Below are 26,172 nucleotides of genomic sequence, written 5' to 3' on the forward strand. Positions count from 1 at the left end.
GCGACGAAAGCAAATTTGATGTCTGTGGGGAGATTGCCAAAAGCGTGTGATTAGGGAAAAGACAGGTGCATTCCATAAAGATTGTCTCAAAAGGACTGTAAAGTTTCCACAGGGCATCATGGTGTGGGGTTGTAGTCAGCCAAAGGGATGGGAACTTTACATTTTATTGAAGACATAGTAAACGCAGCCAAATATCAAGATATCCTTGAACATTCATTTTTACCAAGTGCGGCAACCTTATATCCATCCGGAGATTTTGTCTTTCAACAGGACGGAGCCTCATGCCATACGGCTAAATCTACCAAAAAATGGATGAGAGAACATGACGTTAAAGTTTTGTCACATCCTTCTAGTAGCCCCCGAATCTTAATCCAATAGAGACACTTTGGCACAAAATGAAACAACTCATAAGAAATAACCCTCAGCGTACTTTGCCACAACTACGTACTAAATTGCAAGAAATATAGGGTAGTTTCACCCCTTAATTCTGTGAAGGCCTAGTTGATATAATGCCTAATAGAATTCAGGCTGTTATTCAAGCTAAGGTCGACGTTACGCCTTATTAATTTTTATTTTAATTTGTTAAAAGTCGCTTGTTCCAATATTTAGTTGTCAGCATTTTTCCATTATCCAATAATTAATTAAGTAGTAATTAACATAAAATATATAATTAAATTGTAAAAATAATTCTACACACCAAAAGAAATGTTGTTAATTGCATATCTACAATTAAAAAAAATTAAATAAAAGAATTTCGGTAAATTGGTATTTTATTTACAAATTAACTGCTTGTTCCAACATATAGTTGTTAGGGCTCGTATTTGTCGTGATTTTGGTTTTACTCATGTTCATTTTTAATCCTATCTTCTCCGATGCGTGTGCTAGTCTTCTTGGTTGGTTGAAGTTATGTACTTTCATTTAAAATAATAAAAAAGTCGAAAATTTCAAAATTTTCATACTATACCTCCTTTTATGTACGATACGAATAATATATTCCTAATTATTATACTTTGTCATAAACATATTTTTTGTTTTTCCGTAGCCCACAAGTTAAAGTACAAACGCCACAACAGGTGATGTTTACGTCCGCAAAAAGCGGGCAAGTCAGTGGCGCGCCGTCCATCTCTCAAGGACACATCATGATCGGAGGTCATCCGGTGCGGTTACACACAAGCAATGCCACAAATACCCAACGATTGGTGTTGGCCAGTCAGGGACAAGGGGGCCAAATCGTTGCGCAACAAATTCTACTGCCAGCCGGTTTCCAAGGCACTGCCATTAATATTAAGGCCTTGCAAGGCGTCAAAGTGATACCAATTGCTCAAGCTGCAGGACAAGGCAAAGGTAAGTTCAATATTATTCTCTAACAATAAAACACTGAAAACGTTTGTTTTCTATACTTCCACAAAATTTATTACAACTATGTGACTACAGCTGTTTCGGCAGAGTGCCTTTCTCAAGTGATTTAGTTTACTATGAGTTTGCCTTTTTAAAGTCTTTAACTGAAGAGGTTGAGAGGTGGGGAGCTGTTTGTCTCGAGTTGGTCATTAAGAATTATATCCGTATTTTTTAATTTATTAATTTCCATAGATTCTAATAAAGATAGCTTAAGGCCTTTATTCTGAATATGGAGAATTTGAAACTGTTCATTAAAAGAATGATTATGATCTAGAAGGTGAAGTGCGTATGTAGAAGTGTCTGTTTTTCTATTGTTGAAAGCCCTTTTGTGTTCTGCTATCCGTTTGTCAAAGGTTCTGCCAGTTTGAAATATGCAAGTTTTCGGACAGTCACCACAACTTTGTAAATACCACTCTGTAGTTGTTTTCTCTTTCGGCTCTTATTGTTTTTAATATATTTGCTTAAGTTGTTGTTAGTTCTGAAAACTGGTGTTATTCCTTTATTTTTTATGTATCTGGCTATTTTTGTTGTTATTTTGCCATTATATGTGATAGAGCAGAAGGTACTGGGTTCTTTCTGTGGTGGTGGATAGACTAATTTCAGGGCTTTCTTATGGAGTTTTGGTTTAAAATTTTGTTAATTGTTTGTTCGTTATACCGTTGTTACTGCTATTTGTTTAATGATGTTCAGTTCTATCTCGGAAGTTATTTTTTGACATGGGAATAACTTCGAGATAGAACTGAACATCATTAAACAAATAGCAGTAAACAATGGATATAACGAACAAACAATTAACAAAATTTTAAACCAAAAACTCCATAAGAAAGCCCTGAAATTAGTCTATCCACCACCACAGAAAGAACCCTGCACCTTCTGCTCTATCACATATTATTATACTGGCAAGATAACAACAAAAATAGCCAGATACATAAAAAGAAAGGAAAGCACAATTTTTTTTATTAATTTATTTTCTTTTTCTGTTTGACTAATTTATTTAATTTTTGTCTAACTTGTATTATTAATGTTATTTTTTGTACTACTGCTTAAATATTTATCTTACCTATAGGTGTTATAAATTATGTAATATTTTTATCATTGTCCTGTAAATGGGAACCTGTTGGACAATAAAGCTTATATTATTATTATAACGATATATATTATTATTATAACGAACAAACAATTAACAAAATTTTAAACCAAAAACTCCATAAGAAAGCCCTGTAATTAGTCTATCCACCACCACAGAAAGAACCCAGTACCTTCTGCTCTATCACATATACTGGCAAGATAACAACAAAAATAGCCAGATACATAAAAAAGAAAGGAATAACACCAGCTTTCAGAACTAACAACAACTTAAGCAAATATATTAAGAACAATAAGAGCCGAAAGAGAAAACAACTACAGAGTGGTGCCTCCTTTTTTGCCTCCTACTACTTTTTCGAAAAGCCAGTTTTTGTCGAGATATTTTGAATATTTGTCAAATCCACCGCATATTTGTAATGGTTAAGTATGCGACCTGGTAATAATATGATTTATTTATAATTTACATTTTTAGGTTTATTTTGAACAATATTAGAAAAGAAGCCACATCTCGATAAAAGGTGTCTTATCGAAAAAATCATCATCATCATGGCATCTACACTAGGCCGGGCCGAAAAAGGGCAAAAAAAAATTTTTTGGGAAATTTTAAACGGGCTAGTAAAAAAAAGTTGTGTATGGTAGTCCTAATAGTGTGTGCCAAACATAGGCCGAATTAAAATATTTTTTAATAGAAAAAGACTGTTTCAAAAGATTGATTTAAAATATTTTTGACCGGGCCCCCGGGGGTCTAAAAAAAATTTTTTTTTTTTTGCTTTATTTTTGGGGCGGGCTAGTGTCCAAAATATTAATATCGATGCTACTATCTCGTTAAGAAATTTTCATCATGATTTAAAAAAATTTAACCAGCCCCCAGGACTAAAAATATAAAAGAGGGGTAAACAATTCATATTTATTTACTATTTTTGCGCTGTGAACTGTGCAGCTCTTTGCTTGAATCAATATTCGGCTCGAACGGTTGTTACATTGAACTATTATGGACATATTTAACATTATTTTGTATATTATTATTTATTTAACCCAGAACTCATCACGATGATGTAGCTGCATGGCTAGTTCCACCCGCCCACTATGAGATGTATGTAATCTTCTGCATCGCAATTGATTTAGGGATTTTGGGATACTATGAAAAAGCAATTTTTTTACCAGCCTTCCTATATTTTAAAATTTTTCTGACAGCAACCTTTCTAATACATTAACGTGAATCTGTTAACATACAAATTTGAATGACTTCCGGGTGCGCAAATTAAGCATTGTCTTGAATAGCTTTATTGATAATTGACGAGACATTACTCGGAAAATCTCTCGAGGCCTGTATTAATTTCCATAGATGCCTGGCACCATATTTTAATCTTGGCTGAGTTTTTATCTCAAACCTCATACGAGAATATACTTGTCTTGTAATACAAACTCAGCTAAAATCTTTAAGCTTTCATAAGGATCAGTTGTAGCTATATAAACTCTAAGAATGCGGTCCGCTGTCGTGAACCAACGTGTTTGTGCCATCTTCTCTGGACTTCTCTCTGCCAAACTTTGAGAACATATTCCATCTCAAATTATTATTATTATAATAATTGGAGAAAACTATATAATTATATAGTTTGAATAAATACTGTTGATCTGGACTTAGATCATTTTCGTTTTCAAGAGGCAGGATAGCTTCTATGGGTTTAAATTTAATAACAGGCATTTTTTCACAATTGGGAAGAGGGGATATAATCAGCTCAGAATATGAATAGGGACCTTTTGTGTGGGCATCTAGTTTTTGAAGCAAATATCGCAAGGCAAGTTCAGTAGCGTGCAACGGGCATACATTCCGCTGTAATGGTTTATGCACTCGCCTTTCTATAATTCCAATGATTCCACCTTCCAGCCGTATTGACATTTGTACCATCACATCCCATAACACCTAAACTGCTTAGATCTATATTATGACTTTGTAAGTAATAATAGATATTCCTTCGACAATATCTATGACACGAGACTGGCTAAGAGCTAAGTACCCAAAATATAAATTACCGGGTCCTTCGAATAAAGCTATATGGTCTTCAGTTTTTATAATTCGTCTCGCGTTTCCGAAGACCATGGTTTGATATTTTCTTTCATTACAGTTTAGCCCTTTAATTGACTTGTTTAAATTTTTATTCTCGCGCTGGAGTTGCCGTCTATTTTCCTTAACTCCTCTCCGAATTTTATTTTTGTCGATGACCAGCGTTGAAAAATTAGTTTAGATGTTCTAAAACGGCATTTAAAAGCTTAAGTATTTTTTCCTGTCGACTGTATTATCTTTCTTTCGCTTAACAATAGAATATGACAACAGAAGCTTTTTTAATAGCCCCTAGCATTTTTTTAAGAAAATAAAAATTCTTTAAGGGCCGGGGGCCCGGTTAATTACTTTTTAAACTGGCCCAAATTTGATATAGGATTATATAAATAGTAGTTCCAACTTTTAGCCACTAGCCTGGTACAAGGATTTGAAAAAAAAAATTTGACCCCAAAAAAAAAATTTAAGCGCCAGGGGGCCCGGTTAATTATTTTTTAAACCGGCCCAAATTTGGTATAGGATTATATAAATACTAGTCACAACTTTTGGCCACTAGCCGTATAGAAAAAGTAGAAAAAAAATTTTTCGGCCCGGCCTAATCTACACTCCTAGCGGAGTGAATGCCGCCCTCTTTGGGCTCTTCCGATTCGTTTGTCACCGTGAATCAATCCGCATTAACATTTTCGTTTTACAATTGGTGACTTGTGTCATCTTCTACAATTGGTGTGACTTGACATCTTCTACAATTTTTCTCCATTCGTTCCTGTTTTTGCTTCTGGTTACCCATTCTCTGACTCCCATCTTCTTAAGGTCCTCCACTATCTGGTTATCCCATCTAGTTTTGGGTCTTCCTCGTGGTCTGCCTGATACAGCTCTCCATTTGGAAATTTTCTTGATAACGGCTTCTGGATTCCTCCTTTCTATATGTCCCATCCATCTGAGTCTCTGTGCCTTGATAAATCTGACGATGTCTTCTCATGAGTTTTCTAAATTCATGATTACCTAAGTTTAGTGGTCCTACTATTCTCCGAATTATTTTCCTTTCTAGGATCCTCAATTTTTCTTCCTCTTTCTGTGTCAGACACATTACTTCAGCACCATATGTGATTACTGGTCTAATTGCTGCTTTGTAAAGTTTCAGTTTTGTATTCTGAGTAAGCTTCTTATCTTTGAGGAAGTTACTGTATTTCCAGTAGGTTCTGTTTCCTGCCTGGATTCTTTCATTAATTTCGATACTTCTTCGATACTAATTATCGAAAAAATATTAAGAGGAAAAAAAGTGTTAGAGACACTTTGTGTCTAATGGTACCGTAATAATAGATTAATTGAAACGTACACGCATATTTGGAGGGTTTAGAGGAACAAAACCCCCATAAAATAATTGTTATGTAAACATATTTAAAAAAAGCCGCATCTCTATAAATACTGGCTTATCGAAAAAATACTAAGAGGCAAAAAAAGTTTTAAAAACATTGTGTTTAACTAATGGTACTACACTAATAATTTAATTGGAACGGACACAAAAGTTTGGGGGAGATTAAGAGAACAAAACCCCATAAAATGGTTATGGCGTACAAATTTCACTGTTATTTTTTTTAAGATGTTCCTGCCAAAAGAATGCCACATGTCCATTTTCAATAAAAAATCTCTAAAGAGTTTTCGATATATGAAAAAAAAATTGATTTTCATTTTCTAACTTCAAAGGGCTGTAACTTTTTTATGTGTACATTTTTACTAAGGTAAGTTAGGTTCAATCGATTTACTTGTGGTCCCATAATACGTGATTTAATTTATGACATGCATTTTTGTTACACCCTGTATTATTTCGATTTTTTGTTGCTTTATTTTGTTCACTACTTCCTGAATTTTCTCTTTTTTAACAAGGTTCTTATATTTCATGTCTCAATATTTTGAACACCATGTTTTTTAAATCCTTGTTTTGCTTTTCAATGCGTTTATCTTTTCATTTACTGTATTATTTCCTGTTCTTCTTCCATTAATTTTTTCCTTTTTTTGTAACTCCACTTGTACTGTTAAGGGCGTAGGCGCAAAATTCCGCGCCAATGTGTTTTAAATGCATTAATTTTTTTTTTAATTCTGAGAAAACTAATAAGTATTTTTGAAAAATTGAAACGCAGAATGAAAGATTACGTTATTACCGAGGGCCTTAGAATAACCAAAAAGTTTCTTTTGAATTATATATTTGAAATTAAAAATCACATTAAATTTTCTCTTTTTTTACCCCTGTAACTTAATAAAATAAACATGATAGAGGTTTTCAGGGACTTTTGGCACTCGGTAATAATGCAATCTTTCATTCTGCGTTTAAATTTTTCAAAAATAGGTTATTAGTTTTCGCAGGACTCGAAAAAAATGAATACATTATTTTTGGAGTCGTATTGGTACCATTAATTCTTGACGTCAAAAAATATATGGCGTAATATTGAAATAGGTTTTAATCGAGTGTAATATATGTACTTAGTTTTTGCAATTAACTAGTTTGGATGGGAAATAAGCCACAATTTTACTAAAAAAATGATTTTATTAACGTTTCGACGCCCAACTCGGGTGTCGTTGTCAAAATACAAAAAATATTAATGAATTAAACAAAAATGTTGTTGCTTAGTAAAAAATTCTTCTAATAGTTTATTTAATCTGGCTCATTTATATCAGCAATTCAGACATATATTATACATTTTAAAGTAGAAGACTTTAAAATGATATTGCCAATATTTATGAGTTGCGTTCCTGGGACGACTTTATTGAAGGATAGTTCATTCGATTACATGAAATCAACTCCAACTCAAGAATATCCGTCACAAAAAAATCATAACATGTGATCTGTCTTTAAAAAGACAACCACATGCAATAATGGTGACAGTAAAATTCTCGCGCTAGAGATTCCATAGTATTATTTTGTATTTTGACAACGACACCCGATTTGGGCGTCGAAACGTTAATAAAATCATTTTTTTGGTAAAATTGTGGCTTATTTCCCATTGAAAATAGTTGATTATAAAAATGCCACAAGGAAATAGCTTCATAAATAAAGTCGTCCCAGGAACGCAACTCATAAATATTGGCAATATCATTTTAAAGTCTTCTACTTTAAAATGTATAATATATGTCTGAATTGCCGATATAAATGAGTCAGATTAAATAAATTATTAGAAGAATTTTTTTACTAAACAACAACATTTTTGTTTAATTCGTTAATATTTTTTGTATTTTGACAACGACACCCGATTTGGGCGTCGAAGCGTTAATAAAATCATTTTTTTTTTTAGTAAAATTGTGGCTAATTTTCCATCAAAACTAGTTAATTGCAAAAATGCCACAAGAAAATAGCTTCAGAACAATACTTAATTTTTACTACCAAATTTAATTAAAATAGCCAGATTTTTTGCTGGTGTTAAATATTAGGGTGATACAACGATTATATCGGTCATTCAACTTTTCAATACCATTATTATTATACAATTAACAAATAAGCCTTCTTTTCGGAGATTACCTCTTCATTGGTGCTAAATTTCTTTCCAGCGAGCATTCTCTTGAGGTCGGCGAACAGGATAGTCAATGAATATTATACCATGCGCATCCCAAAATACTGATACCATAACCTTGCCAGCTGACTGTTGCGTCTTTTCACGCTTTGGAGAGTCGGTTCATCACATGCAGTCCACTCGGCTGACTGTCGATTGGACTCCTATGTAAAATGATGGAGCAATGTTTCGTCCATTGTAACATATCGACGCAAAAATTCGGTTTTATTACGATTAAACAGCTTCAAACACTTCTCAAAATCATCAATTCATTGTTGTTTTTGATTTTGAGCTCTCGCGACAATCACTTTGCACAGAGCTTTCGCATATCTTCAGAGTCTCAGCTATCTCGAACAACTTCACTTTACGGTCATCCAAAATTATTTTGTATACTTTTTGATGTTTTCGCCTCTTTGGAGCGTCCACTGCATGCATCGTCCTCGGTGCTCAATTCACCTCGTTTAAACCTATCTAATCACTTCTCAACGTTGATTTTCCTGGTGCAGAGTTCGAATAGGTAATGTTTATTAAGCCAAGCCTTGGCTTCAACAGTATTTTTTTTCGCCAAAAAGCAATGCTTTATTAAGAGGAAACAGTAGCGATCAACAGGTAGCGAAAACGCGTTCCAAGATTGAGGCTGTAATTTTTGAATATTTTTTCGAGATATTTGGCACACGTATTCGTAATATAATAAAGAATGGCGGTACAGAGCCCAATTTGAAAAATATATTAATATGTGGAAATTACTCTGTAATTAAATACAATATTAAAAAAACGAGCCTGTACTGCCATTAAGAAGAACAAAAAAATATACTTTCTTCAAATAAACTTTTTTATCCGATGCCTAGATTTTGTGTCATTTCGGAACTACTAAAATTTTTTATTTCATTAGTAGTTCCAAAATGACACAAAATCTAGGCATCGGATAAAAAAGTTTATTTGAAGAAAGTGTATATTTTTGTTCTTCATAATGGCGGTACAGGCTCGTTTTTTTAATATTGTATTTAATTACAGAGTAATTTACACATATTAATATATTTTTTAAATTGGGCTCTGTACCGCCATTCTTTATTATATTACGAATACGTGTGCCAAATATCTCGAAAAAATATTCAAAATTACAGCCGCAATCTTGGAACGCGTTTTGGCTACCTGTTGATCGCTACTGTATCACCTTAAGACACGAAACTCCTTTTTATCCATTCTCGTTAAACTGTCACAAATTGCTTAAACTAATAATTTGACATCTGTCAAATTTATACACGCATCTTTTGAAGGTTAGCAATGGGTTAGGGCTGACTAAAAATCATATGGATGTAATACCAGTAGTGCCATCTATGTGTCAGCTTACGAACTTTTCATCCCACCATTATATCCATACTCAAACCACTTGATTAATTCTTATAAACTAAGACAGTTTTTTATTTTACAGGAATTCAAAGTCGGCAGGTATTGGCCCATGTAGTGAACCCGAGTGCTGTGAAGACTTCTGCACAGTCAAGCTCTTTATCAACTGAAAAAGTCTCTGACATGGCAATATCTACGGAAGAGGATTGTTGATAAATTTCTAATTTGTACAAAGTGTTGATACGTAACTTATTTTGTAGATCTAATCTAGGTAATTATGAGAATGATGCGATTGTATATTTTGAATTAAGTGGAATCAATTGTAATTGGATATGTATATAAGATTATAATTTAATTAATTGTGTAAATATGACTTTTAAACCTTTTTATTACGTTATTTATATGTATTAACAGACCGAAGTTTTTATAAAAAACAACAGATTTTTTAGTGTTTGCAATAACCTAGCATCTTTCCTTTACATTCAACCAATGATCTACCACAGAAACATATTGAGAAGACGAAAAATGGCATAATACAGACGGAAATTCGCAGGACGTGAGTTAGGTTCAATATGAGTAAGTGCTTAAACTTCGGATGAACAAAGGGGGGCAATTTTGACCCCGATGTATATTTTTCTTCAATAAATTGAGAATATTTTCGACTTTTAACTCATTATTTTTTTATCTGACGTCATTGTAGATACCCTCATATTTAGTAATAAAATTTTTTTTTCTATATTTCACGAATAAAAAATATTTTCTGAATTTGGGGTCAATGGGGTCTTCTTTCGATGCCCCAATTTTATATTAAGTCAATACCATCTATTATGTGGAATTCCGAGCAATTTTGCATTATCAAAATCCATTTGCCCTGTACATAGATAAAAATGAAGACTAAGAAAGAGGAAAATCTTTTCGAAGGAGGCTCTTCAAGATTTGGCCCTTGAGCTAGTTACACCCTTTATACAAGTCAAGGTTTACATAAACACATTCAAACAGATGTAAATATGCTATTAACACAATGTTCCGAAGATGAAGAGCCAATTGAAAATCTCAGGAAACGTGGCCGATGTAAAATTTGCAGTCTATCATCGGACTATCATTCACATGTTTTTTTTAATATTTCCTGTTTTTGTTCAGGTAATTAAAAATTTGTTTTGCTAATCTTTATTAGTCATTTATTGATACAATACAAACATTAACATTATAAATACATTATTTTGTTTCTTAAAACGACTTCATTTTTGCCATCATCTACACTTGAGAGCAAAATAATCGACTCACTTGCTGAATTGTACACGTTAGAAGTCTCGAATTTACTAAACCTGTTGTCCGATTCGAGTGATTTTTTTAGTATGTTACAGCCTTATTATTTAAGAAAATCGATGTAATATTATTATTGCTAGACATGTAAGTAAAGGTCATTTTATACCGGGTGTAACAAGCATAGGGTGTTTTTTTCTTAAACGTACCTAACTTTTTTATTATCCAACATAAGCAAATGAGTCAAAAAAAGAAAATGTTAATAAAGCCTAAGCCTAAAATTGAATTTTAATTTAAATATTTTTTATATGCTAGAATACTCCACAAGGTGTTCCGAACTTTAAGAAAAATCACAGTATGATTGTTACACCCGGTATAAAATGACCTTTACCTGTATAGCAACAATAATATTACATCGATTTTCTTAAATAATAAGGCTATAACATCTAAAAAAAATGACTCGAATCGGACAACAGGTTTAGGAAATTCCACGTGTACAATTATTCAGCAAGTGAGTCGATTATTTTGCTCTCAAGTGTAGTCAACATGTGAACAAGTCAATATTGGGCTCAAATGGTACCTGGAGCATAATACATGGGATATTTTGTACATCCATGTTTAAATTCACATATTTTATCTATGTTTTCATGACAGATCAATTTTGAAGGGTTTTTACCCATAGAATATTAAAATCACGTAAGCACTGATGATGATCGGTCATCCGATCGAAAACTAGTTCTGTGATGTAGCCCTTTTTAGGGATTTTAACAAATATACCTTTTATAAGGGATTTTAGTCTTTTTTTTTACCACTTTTAACTTCCCTACTATTTCTCCTGCTCTTCCGACGTGGCTGTCATGTAGGGTCTGCCATTCTTGTTCTATTTCTTGTTTCACTTGGGTCTCTAACCTTTTATTTCTTCCTCTAGTCTAACCACTTTACTATCAGTTTCTGTTGAAGGGGCTCTAATTGGTATTTAATCTGTTTCTAACAGGCTTTGGAATTATTGTTAATTTTCGTTTCAATTTAGCTATTACTAGTATGTATATGGTTACTGTTGGTCTCTGTCCTATGTATCTCCTGCAATAGACTATTATTGCCTTATCATGTTTGCTTTCCATCAGGATATGGTCTATTTGATTTTTTATTTTTTTTTTATCGGAGGAGGTATATGGTACCATATAAAAAAACTACTAATATAAATATAAATGTTTTATTATATTCTTTTACAAAAACTTTAACAAAATGTACTTTAAACATCATATAACAAATTCTTACATTATAGTCTAATTGCCTTTTTAAATAATTTTTAACGATCGTCTTTGGTTCTTTTCTACCAATAATGTTTCCGGTGATTGCCACAAAAAGGGTACATTGCAATTTGTAGTTATTCCCAAAAAAATGTAGGTATGTACTTAAAAGAGTCGGTACAATTTTCTTAGCTGAAAATTCAAGAACTACTTATGACCATTTGCATCACAAGTTTCTATTGAACTACCTACTGAAAAATTAAAAATAGAATACTGGTTATTACGATACATATTTTATGTTGACTTGAGTCAACAAAGAATGATACGAGTAGTTTGAGTTCCGTTAGAAAATTGGTACCTTCATATTCAATAAGTGAATATTGTGATTTATATACAATGTGGAAACCACTTACAGATTTGTTGTTTGACTTTATTTTAAAAAATTATAAAAAACGCTGAGATTCATCAACTTTTAAATGAGCCCATCAGAATCAAAACCTGCTAAATCCAAATTTTTCGTTCTGCTAAATCCAAAAAAGTATAAATTTCTGAAGATGTAAGGGACATGCAGAAAAATGACAAATGAGTGTGCCATTTTATGATATTTATTGATGCCCCTTTGATTGAGAAATGACAGATACTTTTTGGAAAATTTACATTTTTAATGTTTTTTTAGACTCATGACAAAATTTCAAAACATGGATCTAGCAGGTTTTGATTCTATAGGCCTCAAGTATAAATGTGTGTTTTTTAAATACCAATTGGAACACCCTGTATATTTTTAAAAGCTGCTGATCTCTTTACGTAAGGTCTATTATGAATACAGGATAAAAGTTTGAAATTATACTGTGTGGAAACCACTTATAGAATAAATTTGTTTGTGTCCTTATTTTAGAAAATTATAAAACCGCTGGGATAATTTCTAATGGCTGTATGACACTATGCATTTTCTTTGAATAATTTCTAATATCGTTTCTGATATGTCAAAAAAATGTATAGTGTCATACACAGATACAAGAAACGATATCAAAAACGATACAAGAATTTGTGTCAGGCACAGATTCTTGTACAATAACTGCGCAAAGAGCAAAAACGTAAAACCTGCTGGTAAAACTTCTAAATGTCATAATGCGGCTGAAAATAAGATCATATGATTTATGTCTTGATGAATTTATTTGTGTTTTGTAGGTATTATTTATAAATATTTTATTGATACCTAATATACCGTTTGGTATATACTGTTCTACTAATAACCATATATTTAGAATAACTTTGGGTTTCATATTGCATAATTTTTTAATAGAGGAAAATACAATAGTTCCAATTTGGATCAAACTGAAGATAATTATAATGCAAATATTTTAGCACAAATATCAAAACAAAATAAAAAACACAAATAATCAACAGTCAACGTAAAAATTCTAGTTATTATAACATTAAAATATTTGTTTTTAAAAGTTTATAAATTCTATAAAATCCTTAAAATCAGCTGTAGACGCAGTACTACCATACCAATGTAACGTGACAGGGTGACAAACAAAATTTCGACCAATCACGTGCCGAATTTCATACAGTTTTCGATACAAGAACTTGCATAGTGTCATACAGGGCACAAATGTACGTACAAGAAATGATACAAGAAAATGTATACAAGAAACGATATTAGAAATGATACAAGAAAATGCATAGTGTCATACAGCCTTAGAAGGTACATTTGTTAAGTTTCTAAAACTTTTAATTTGCACGGAAACCTTTTAGAAGACAGGGGAAGGTATGATTACGAAGAGAGGGTTGTTTTGTTTTCAATTTAGGTAGAATAGAAAAAGTGGCGGGGAGAAAATTGAAGAAGAGCATTGGCTAGAAATGATTTGTGAGGCGAAAAGATAAAAATAAGGGAACGAAGGAAGGAGGGCATCGTAGACTGAAAATTTGAAGAACTAGATTGTCAAACTTGTGGAGCAGTGAGTTTTTGCAAAAGTTTTTTTTTTAATTTAGCTAATGCCTCGACAACTAATGGCCATTGGCATGGTAGGTATGGTGAATTTTTGCAGTTAGGTACCTAGTGTCATGTGTGTGTTGAGTAAGTGTCTTATTACTTTGCAAAGTCGACGTCATTGTCTTGGCAAAGAGACGCTAATTGTATCCGAACTTTTACAAAAGTTACTTACCTGAAAATATACGACATTAAAGCTACTATAGTAGAGGTGCAATCAGGAATAATATTTTAGATTATAAATTACATACATAAGTTCTAGATTAAGTACGAACTATATATAAAAACATTAATAATTTATTATTATGTATTACTGGCCACTTAAGCCTATATTGTTCGTCCGCTATAACTTTTCCCATACGTCACGATTCATTTTCAAACAAATTAAGTCAAAACAAAGTGAAACGAACGTCGATGTGTGTAGTATACAGTATGTAGTATACACATCGACGTTTGGTTCACTTTATGTTTTGACTTAATTTGTTTGAAAATGAATCGTCACGCATGGGAAAAGTGGACAAAAGTGGAAAAGCGGACGAACAATATCAACGACTCTTCAGTGCTCCACAGTATCGTGTATTAGTTCATGCTAAGAATACACGAATATCGGACAATAAACTAAGTACTGTATAATTTTACCAAAAAAAATAAAATAAAGTATCTATATACGTATAATATAAAACTGGCACACTTTTCCATTTAGGATGTAGTAATTTATTTTCCATGACCTAAAAACTTACAAAATTATCACAGTTTTCTTATTTTGTTAATTCACAAAATATACCTCAATTCATATTATTCTTTATTTTTTATATGTACCTTTAACGAATTGTGCTGTCTTTGCAGTTTGCAGTACCATACAAGATATCTGGAATATGAATACACTTTGCTGACACAGTTTTAAACACAGCTGAAGTTTTAAACTATAACCTTAAAGGCACCTATAATTTGATAGACTTGTTTCCAATTTGTAGCATGAAAAGCTCCTGTTTAGTCCAGGGCGGATCTGTTTTGAGATATACTTTGAGAGGTGACTCTAACTTTTTTGCAGAAATTGCTTGGAATTAACCCATATAATAATAATTGAGTTATCCTCCCACTCAAAAAGGTCCGGAACATTGTTTAAATAATCAAAATGTCAAAAAATGAAGGAAAAATTCGATTTTTTTCTTCGTTTTTTGTTTATAACTTTGATTATAACGGAAGTTGCGTAATTAAATTTCCTACAATATAAGATTGGTTAAAAAATTTTAAAATTGTTACCCTTGTTGCAAAATAGCAATAATTGCGAAAAAAAAAGATGTATTCGCATTTTACATTTTTCAACCATTTCTGCTAGACTTAGGACCTTCATATTTCACCCAGAAAAACTTTATGATATGATAAAACAATACTGTAAATTTAGTTAAGATCAGTTCAATAGATTTTGCAAAATAAATTTTGCAATTCAGCTTTCGCAAAAAAATTCATTTTTTTTCTTCAAAATGTTGCAGGACTGAAAATAAAGCAGATAGCAAGTTAAATATTTTTTACAAATAGAAGAATACTGTACCTTTCATTTGCAATTTGCAAAATTAAAATCGTGTAACTACCACGACGTCAGGAATTTGTTTAAATAAACATTAATTTTTGGTGCTACGCGCAGGACAGCGGTGTTCGATTCACACAAGTTGATTTACACCAAAATTTCTTCCAATCTTTATCTAATATATTATTTTCTTACTCTATATTTTGTTGTATGTTCATATTATTTTAATTCCACAAAAATCAAACTAATTTGTTTGTTTGTGAAAAATTGTTTAAACAATTGTATATGTTTAAAAATAATACACTTTTATTTTCTAAGTTAAAATATATAATCAAAGAAAGTTTTTGCTAAAAAAAATGTTATTTTAAAGTACAGAGAATGTGTTTTTATTTTGCAATAAACAAATTTATTTATTTATTTCGAAATGTACTAAAAATTAAAATGTATCAATCATTATTAAAGGTTATTGGAATGCCCAATCAGAGCGAACGTATCCGATGTCCTGCGCGTAGCACCAAAAATTAATGTTTATTTAAAAAAAATCCTGACGCCGTGGTAGTTAACCGATTCTAATTTTGCAAATTGCAAATGAAAGGTACAGTATTCTTTTATACGTAAAAAGATCAACTTGCTGTCTGCTTTATTTTCAATGCTGCAACATTTTGAAAAAACGAATTTTTTTGCGAAAGCTGGATTGCAAAATCTATTAAACCGATTTTAATGAAATTTACCGTATCGTTTTATCATATCATAAAGTTTTTCTGGGTAAAATATGAAGGTTCTAAGTGTAGCATAAATGGTTGAAAAACGTAAAATGCGAATACTTGTTTTTATCGTTTTTTCGAAGTTATTGTTGTTTTGCAACAAGGGTGAAAATTTTTAAAATTTTCAGTTAATCCTATATTGTATGAAATTTAATTACGCAACTTTTCTCGAAAATGAATACTTTTAAAGTTATAATCAAACAAACAAGAAAAAACTCGAATTTTTCCTTAATTTTTTGACATTTTGATTATTTAAAAAATGTTCCGGACCTTTTTGAGTGGGAGGATAAATCAAATATTATTATATGAGTTATTTTCAAGCAATTTCAAATATCCGTTTCTCTCATAGAATTACATAGTCGATAACGTTTTACTTGAAGATGGCTGGACGAGGATTGGAATTAAAAAAAGCTTTTTTAACTTTCGGAAAACGCTTCTTTCGTAGACTGTAGAAAACTTTATGACCATGTCAAAATCTTAGCTACGAGCCCTAGGAGTAATTCACAATACATACTAAAATCCCAAGGGCTGTTTGCGCACTGAGATAATAAATAACAAGACTGTTAACATAGAGAGAGATGGTGCCAAGGGAGCATTTTATCCCTGCTCATTTTCAATGTCAAAGCCAAATACATTGCAAACTCATTATTGACAATACAGCCGGAGCAATCAAAATTATTGATATTATCAACATAAAAGTATGCGAATAATATTAGTCTTGTACAGAGTCTAAAGAATATCTGCCAATACTGATGAATTTTTAAAAAGCTAGCACCTGTGACGTCCTAGAACTGGTCTTTTTGTGTATCCTCCACTTTCTCCGTACCTTCTTAATACTCTTAAAACGCTGGATTGGTGGATTCTCACATCAGCAAGATTTTGCTACGATATTCTATTTCCAATTAAATCTACAATTTGGGCTGCTTGTTCTGACGTTATACAGGGTGAGTCATGAGGAACTGTACCTACTCCTACCTCGTATGGAGGCCCCTATGGGGAATAACAAATAACCATTAAAAAGTGTCTGCTCCCATTGTTTAATAATATACAGGGCGAGTTGTTAATTTTTACAGAAATTTTTATTTGTCATAATTTTTGAACGGTAAGATCGATGTGTCTCTTATTTTGGTCCATTGTTACACTATTATCACCCAATCAGCTGATTTATTCAAACCAGAAAAAAATCAGGTCCGGCTTTAAAAAATTAGTTCGTTTTGGTCTTAGAAAAAATTTCAACCTGTATAAGGTTTTTGAAAACTCTAATAATAATTTTACAAATTAGACAAATAGGCTATTAAAATGGCATATTTATTTTTCCCCACACGATTACTTAAATTTTTATAAAAAAATCAAATTTGACTATGAATTAAAAGTTTGGTAAAGTAAACCATAGATTTAAAAAAAAATAACTTTTATTACAAAAATTAATTTTTTTTGACAAATATTTAATTTATAAGTTACTACCCAATCAACTGATTTACTCAAACTAGAAAAAATCTGGCCCGGATTTAAAAAATTAGTTCATTTTGGTCTTAGAAAGAATTTCATTCTGTATATGGATTTTGAAAACTCTAATAAGAATTTTACAAATTACACAAATAGGCAATTAAAATGGCATATTTATTTTTTTCCCATACGATTACTTAATTTTTTATAAAAAAATCAAATTTGACTATGAATTAAAAGTTTGGTGAAGTGAATCATAGATTTAAAAAAAAAATTGTTTGCAAAATCTATTTTTTTAACAAATATTTAATTTATACATATGTATTAACACTTCCACTGCTCGTGCTATACGTTTTAAATTATAAAACCTTTTTAGCCAATTTCCAGTATTTTAAAAGGAACAGGTTGTTTTGAATAATACAAAAAATGTATATTTGCTTGTCAAAAAGGAGATAAACAAATAAACCTAAATTAAACAAAAACAAAAAGAAATATTTTTCTCGTCGTTTTTTGCATCACTACCTTCTCACCATGTATTAAAACTATGTATGTATTAGTCCATTCTTTCACGGTTTTTGCTCGAAATTTTAAAGAACCGCTTGGATTGACATGAAATTGGGCATACGTATAGCTTACATGTCAAAGAAAAAAAGTGATATTGTGCCGATGTGTGCTTTTGACCTGGGGGTAACTTTCACCCCATCTTGGGGGTGAAAAGATATATGTCCAAAATAAGTCCGGAAATGGGTAAACTGACTAATTTTAAGTAACTTTTGTTCTATAGAGCTTTTTTGCCAAGTCAACACTTTTCGAGTTATTTGCGAGTGAATATGTTCATTTTTCAACAAAATAACCACATTTTTAGACGGTTTTTCGCAAATAACTCAAAAAGTAAGTATTTTGTCGAAAGTATTTTGTCTCAGCAAAAATATAGCCTATAAAAAAGTAAAAAAAATGGTGTACGCGTTAGGTCTCTGGATCTCGCAGAACAGAGTTATAGCCAATGAAAAATAGATTCATATTCACCAAATTTCAAATAGAATATTTCGACGTGAAATATCCAAAAAATTAAGCACTTTTTGGGGAAAACCCATTATAACTTTTTTAAAGTGTTTAAAAAAAGATTTATTTCTGTTTTTACAAAAAGTTTCTAGCAATAAACTTGAGCAAGTTACGCTCAAAATAAAGTTGGTCCCTTTTGCTATTGCAAAAAAAAAATCGGTAAGACCACCCCCTAATTAGCAACTTAAATGAAATTAATCGTTACCGCTCCACAAATTATTTTACTTATGTTGTGTTTATATGATCTGTAAATTTCATCGATTCAAAGTGCTTATTTTTGAAAAAACTTGGTTTCAAAGTAAAATTTTTAAAAATTTAAATTTTGAAAAATATGCTTTTTCAAAATAACTTAAAAATTGTTAGAGATACCAAAAATCTCGAAAAACAAAAAAAGTTAGATTTGCTTTTCTGAATATCATGTATTTTTTTGTTTTTCTGTTAGACAAAAATTGATTAAGATTTGGTGTTTCTAAATTTGCATACATTCGTGATCAGTGACTCGTTCAACCCCTTTTAACTACAGCCCTTTCAACAATAAGGACTTTGAACCGATGAAACTTACAGATCATATAAACAATATATACACGAGTCAATAAACTTGTGAAGTCATAACGATTAAGTTCATTTAAGATACTAATTAGGGGGTGATTTTCTCGATTTTTTACCAAAACCAAAAGGGACTAACTTTATTTTGAGCGTAACTTGTTTAATTTTGATGCTAGAAATTTTTTTTATAAAACAAAAATGAAGCTTTTTTAAACGCTTTAAATAAGTTGTAATGAGTTTTCCCCGAAATGTGCTTCATTTTTGGTTATTTCACGTTAAAGTATTCCATTTGGAATTTGACGAATATGAACCTATTTTTCATTAGCTATAACTCTGTTTCTACTAGGTGTAGAGACGTGATATATACACCATTTTTTTTTTAAATTTTTTACAGGCTATATTTTTGCTACGAATATTTTTTCGACAAAATACTTACTATTTGAGTTATTTGCGAAAAGCAAATAACTCAAAAAGCGTCTAAAAGCGTTATTTTGTTGAAAAAATGAACATATTCCCTGCCAAATAACTCGAAAAGTATTGACTTAGTGAAAAAACTCTATAGAATAAAAGTTACTTAAAATTAGCCAGTTTATCCATTTCCTGACTTTCTTTGGACGAGCATTTTTTCACCCCAAGAGGGGGTGAAAACCACCCCCAGGGCAAAAGCACATATCGGCACAATATCACTTTTTTGTTTGACTTGTTAGCTATGTGTACGCCAAATTTCATGTCAATCCAGGCGGTTCTTTAAAAGGACCCCGCACAAACCTTATGGAAAATAGGTCCCAGTGGATTTTGTTCATACTTTGGGAAAATACTCTTTGAAGCATCCTGATAAAAAGTTCTCATGGGCACAACTCAATCGTATGAAGGATTTTCAAGATATAGAGGCCCAAACTCGGAAAATTATAAGATTTACGGGGTATTCCAATTCCGTGAGTTACTGGTTATTTGGCAACATGTTGAAGTTTGGACCAAGGAAAAGTACCAGCAGTCTAGGATTTTTCCTGGCTATCCAATGGCCACCTTTACTTTGACCTTGACCTTCAACGGACGTCATCTTCTAGAGTTTCGAGGGTTTTAGGCATTCGATTGATATAAACAGATTACTCATGGGTTTTTGGGATCGCAAAACACGAATATGCCATCAGAATTAACCTCCGGATGACGTGGTGGCCAGGGCCACTGCAAGGGACGTCATCTTCTAGAGTTTCGATGGTTTTCGGCATTTAATTGATGCAAATGAATCACTGGAGGGTTTTTGAGGTCGCTAAACACGAATATGCCACCAGAACCGACTCCAGGAGCACCTGATTCCCAAGGTCAATGAAAGAGGCTCCTGGAGTTTCGATGGTCTTTGGTACTACATTGATGCACACGGATTATTCACAGGTTTTTGGGGCTGCTGAACGTGAATTCGATATCATATCCGATCCACGGAGCACCTGGTGCCTAAGGCAGGTCTTCTTCTGGAGTTTCGACAGGTTTCGGTATTAAATTAATGCAGATGGGTATTACTCATTAGTTTTTGGGGCTGCTAAACACAAATACGCCATCAGAACAGACACCGGGGTACACACACCAAAGAGTAATCCAAAAGAGCAACCCCAAAAACCTAAGAGTAATCCATTTGATTCCTCCGAAACTCCAGAAGATAACCTGTCTTAGGCACCAGGTGCTCCTGTGTCTGTGCTGATCACGTATTCGTGTTCAGCAGCCCCAAAAACCTATAACTAATCCGTTTGCATTAATGTAGTACCAAAGACCCTCGAAACTTCAGGAGCCCCTTTCATTGACCTTGGAAATCAGGTGCTCCGGGAGTCGGTTCTGGTGGCATATTCGTGTATAGCGACCTCAAAAAACCCACCAGTAATTTATTTGCATCAATTAAATGTCGAAAACCATCGAAACTCTAGAAGATGACGTCCCTTGCAGAGGACCTGGCCACCACGTCATCCGGAGGGCAATTCTGATGGCATATTCGTGTCTAGCGATCCCAAAAACCCATGAATAATCTGTTTATATCAATTGAATGCCGAAAACCCTCGAAACTCTAGAAGACGACGTCATTTGAAGGTCAAGGTCAAAGTAAAGGTCGCCATTGGATAGCCAGGAAAAGATCCTAGACTACTAGTACTTTTCCTTGATCCAAACTACATGTTGCCAAATAACAAGTAACTCACGGAATTGGAATACCCCGTAAATCTTATAATTTCCCGAGTTTGGGCCTCTATATCTTGAAAATCCTTCATACGATTGAGTTGTGCCCATGAGAACTTTTTATCAGGATGCTTCAAAGAGTATTTTCGCAAAGTATGAACGCAATCCACTGGGATCTATTTTCCATAAGGTTTGTGCGGGGTCCTTTAGAGGTTTTGCAATATTTAACCGTTAAAGAACGGACTATATATAAAAATGATAATTTGATATTCTCGTTGTTTGAGTACATAATTTGACTTTTCGTTCGCCGTCGTTATTATTTATTTGTGTTTCTTGCACTGTTTTTACTTTTTTGCATTATCATATTTTACAAAATAGTTTGCCAAATCTACTTGCCAATGTAGCCGCCCGAGGTATGTACTTTATGCACGATGGGGCATCACCACATTTCTCAGTTGCTGTTCGTCAACATCTTCATGTAACTTATGGAAATAGGTGGATAGGACGCGGAGGGTCTCATGCATGACCACCTGATTTTAACCCTGATCACCTGATTTTAACCCTGTCGACTATTCCATATGGGGTCGATAAAAGAAATGGTTTATCGAGAAAATATCAATAAGCGACAAGAACTAAGTAATTGATAAAATTATTGATTCTTGTAACATTATTAGAAATGATCCCTTAACTCTCAGGAGGTCTATTAGACAATTGATGGTCCGACAAAGATGGACTTAATTTCGAAAATCTGCTATAAATCTCAAAAAAAATTATTTTGTTTTATTTGTTTCTTAAGTTCTTCTATGCATCTATGTATAGAATTGTTGTACACACATACATATTGATAATTTACTTAAACACGCAAATAAATCCGTTTATGTTCAAAGTTCTACAGAATATTATTATACCATTTTAATTACCTATTTGTCTAATTTGTAAAATTCTTATTAGAGTTTTCAAAAACCGTATACAGGGTGAAATTTTTTTCCAAGACCAAAACGAACTAATTTTTTAAAGCCGGACCTGATTTTTTTCTAGTTTGAATAAATCAGTTGATTGGGCGGTAACTTATAAATTAAATATTTCTGTAACTGAGATTTCATGACATCAAAAGATAAATAAATTTATAATTATAGTAATTTGTAAATTGATAACCCAAAAACATAACCTATACGTTCCCTGTAAGTTACTGCATGAATTAGTATCCAAAATGAATTGCCTTTTCTGTTAATTATTTTTATATTTAGTTTTAAAACTTAAAAACCCAACTTCTCAAAACTTTCGTTCTGTCTTAATCTTAGCATTTCGATACACCGTAGTAGAAAGACACACAACGGACAAGCGCAAGAGATCTTGTCGTCATCAAGCGCGACCAGCATGCTTGGTCAATGTTAATATATACGCTTATTACGATATGACATATCAATGTATAAACATAAGGGAAGTCAGTATAAAACATCAATGAAAACGACTATATTGCCCAAAATATAAGGGAATTTGCCGATAATATCAACAAAGATGGTACGTAGGTGAAGGATGTTTTAGTATACATGAATTAAATGGGAAACGGGCAATAGACAGTACCACATGGTATCTGGTACACTGATGGCTCAAAAACATTGGAAGGTGAAGAAACCGGCATAGTAGGGACAAAGCAAGGAAAATATTTCCCGGTAAGTGTATTGTACAGTAAGAAAAAAAACCCTTACTTTATAATATAATATGTATCCTAAAATGTATATAATTTAAACATAAGTAGGTCGTTGAAGAGGTGTTGTTTCTGTAATAACAAACAAAGCGAAGGTTGATAATGTAGCAAAGGACATCGCACACATCTTATGGAAAATATAATGTCACTCAAATTCAATAAAATTTATACCAATAGATTCGTTTTAAATTAACGATCAAATCTTATCATTGCGCCAACTCTCTATTTTCAAAAATAAGAGCAGAAATTGATATAAATAAATCTGAAATCAAATGGGTAGGTACATAAGTTAGAGAGAGAAAAAATATTTTAAAATACCCAGATTTTCGGTACTCCATAAATCAGCGGATTAGTTTCACTAATCTGCTTAGGCCCAGCGGGATTTAAGCTGTTATGAATAGCACTCAGAGCAATAATGATTGTAAACTAACAAACATTTTATGGACTCCAAAAATGTGATTTCGATAAACTTTAATTGCATTTTGCGCCGTAATTAATCATAATTAAGAGTTGGCGCAATGATAAGAATTGATCGTCATATTAAAACGAATCTAATCGTATAAATTTTATTGAATTTGAGTGACATTATATTTTCCATAAGATGTGTGCGATGTCCTTTATGTAGTTTGTTTGGGTAACCTTGCGAATAAGAATCGTTACTCACGTATAATCTAATTTCAAAGTCCAAGATAAAGGAAGATATAAAAAGCCCAAGGAGGGGTTAAGTATAGATTATTATTATATGTAGTTAGCAATGCTCGAGATGGGTGTCTGAACGACTACCCCGTAAAACAACACCTCCTTAAGCCCTACGCTTATGGACGTTGTATCTTTAAATAAAAGTATAGTGTAGATTTTGTGTTTTTCCTAAGTTCGAGAGTTGGTCCCTTTTTACCGTCCCTTAAGTACCAACACGACAGTATCTAAGGATGTCAAAATTTTCCAGGCGGAAATAACGGCAATCCGTCATTGCGCGGAAGAAATAGAAAGGTAGAAAAAAATCTATAGCAGCCTGGGTACCGCAGCACGAGGGTCATAGGGGCAATGAAAAAGCAGATGAAATGACCAAAAGAGAAATTGTTTCCCTGTGCTCCAAGTACCACAATAGACTACAGGTTCACCCAAACATATTGGTCACCAATCTCCTGACACCCCTACAGAACAGAAGACTAAAAAGAACAGACACTCTTGACCTCAACACTAACTAATCATTCCCACTTATTACTATTGTACTATTCAAATTAATTCAATTAATTTATTAATTCAATTAATTTATTTGACCGGAACTCTTTTGAGGCGTTGAAAAGGCAGTAACAAGAATGGCTACAAAAAAGTGGGTAGCTCACAAATTTTTGGAATGGTTGAGGAATTCACCAGGACAAAGACAAGCAAAATAAAAGAAAAGTTGGTTCAGATTTGATTACAGTACAGAGCATCTGGGCATCATCGGAGCACCTGGGTAGAGGCACTGATGAACTGAAATCAAATCCTTTCATCCTTTTCGGGTAATTATCAAAATAATTACCAAAGATGCTACTAGCACCATCTATGAATCAAAAGTCTAATAAGTCAGGAAATAAAATTCGAAATTATTTATCCTCTGAGCTTTTTAAGTTGGAAAAATAAAGCATAACAGAGTGGCGAAATACTCGACAAGGGAAATCTAAATTGTGTTTCACGCCCTGTCATTCACCGTGATAATAATTTTAGCGAACTATTTCCTTTAATATCCACCGAAGGTGAATAAAGTATAAACTAAAAGAAAAGAAAAGATGGTTCAGATTTGATTACAGTACAGAGCCTCTACTATGTGCTTATACGTATTTCGGAATAACCGTTTCCTCATCTGTACTGTAATCAAATCTGAACCATCTTTTCTTTTCTTTTAGTTTATACTTTATTCACCTTCGGTAAATATTAAAGGAAATAGTTAGCTAAAATTATTATCACGGTGAATGACAGGACGTGAAATGCAATTTAGATTTCCCTTGTCGAGTATTTCGCCACTCTGTTATGCTTTATTTTTCCAACTTAAAAAGTTCAGAGGATAAATAATCTCGAATTTTATTTCCTGACTTATTACAGGCAAAATAGTTCATTATAGAACATTCACAAAAAATTACAGCAGACCTAATAAGCAAAGTCAGGAGAACATTCAAAGCTAAAGTAGGTCTGCTAACAGGGCACTGTAAGCTGAATAGGCACCTGAAGCTGATGGGATTGTCAGATAATGACCTATGCAGATCCTGTTACCTAGAGAAAGAAACATCAGAGCACATTTTGTGTCAGTGTGATGTGTGATAGCCTGGCAAATGTGTGGTTCTTTGTATCAGGCGAAGAAAAGCCACTGCCAAAGAGCTAAATGGAAGGTTCAGTCTCGAGGATCACAATAATTAGGCCAAAAGCCACCTCATCGAATCTATACTGTTATATAATTTTTATGGGAAAAATTTAGAAAATTAATTTATGTCAAAGACCACGAGATCATAGATTTTCATCGCCCTATATATGGCCAAATATTGTAAATAGTATAATTTAGTAGCTTATTGTAAATAGTATAATATTGTAAATAATATAATTTAAAGCAGTGGTTCGCGGAAAGTGAAAATCGTTCAGTATTAATGATTCTATGAACGGAGGTACACAAACGGTCGGATTAGAAAGTGCATGTATTCACTTTGGAAGTGAACAATAGGACGTTTATAAATGCTTCTTAGAAGGAAAGGCGGTAAACACAATTGAATAGTTTAGAATAAGTTTTAGAATATCGGATTTTTATAGCATGTAGAAACACAAAAGTAATTTTGGTATCTCCTGGAATTTGACGAAACGGAAAAGTTGTATAGAAAAATAATTTGTTCCTAAGAAATGAAAGTAGGGATGTAATGTGTAGAGAGGATGTTTTGTGAATGACAAGAGTGACGGATGGAGGGAGAATAGAGTGTTTGAGTCTGAGTTTGAGGAGTCCAGTATTTGAAAAGTGAGAAGTTTGTGTAAGGTGGTGAAGTAGGCGGCCGTGT

At 32.7% G+C, this 26,172-nt stretch overlaps 1 protein-coding gene across 3 annotated transcripts in view; it reads left to right on the plus strand.

Annotated features, from left to right (window-relative positions):
* Window positions 1-9,876, plus strand: part of LOC126884693 (nuclear factor related to kappa-B-binding protein) — a 93,155-nt gene extending 83,279 nt beyond the window's left edge. For all 3 annotated transcript variants that reach the window (XM_050650771.1, XM_050650769.1, XM_050650770.1), the window contains exons 10-11: window positions 1,043-1,344; window positions 9,518-9,876. In XM_050650771.1, coding sequence (XP_050506728.1) covers window positions 1,043-1,344; window positions 9,518-9,645 — 430 coding nt within the window. In that variant the 3' untranslated portion in view covers window positions 9,646-9,876. The remainder of the gene's footprint in view (window positions 1-1,042; window positions 1,345-9,517) is intronic.
* The last annotated feature ends 16,296 nt before the right edge of the window (window positions 9,877-26,172 follow it).

Source organism: Diabrotica virgifera, chromosome 5 (assembly GCF_917563875.1).
Source record: "Diabrotica virgifera virgifera chromosome 5, PGI_DIABVI_V3a".
NCBI lineage: Eukaryota > Metazoa > Arthropoda > Insecta > Coleoptera > Chrysomelidae > Diabrotica > Diabrotica virgifera.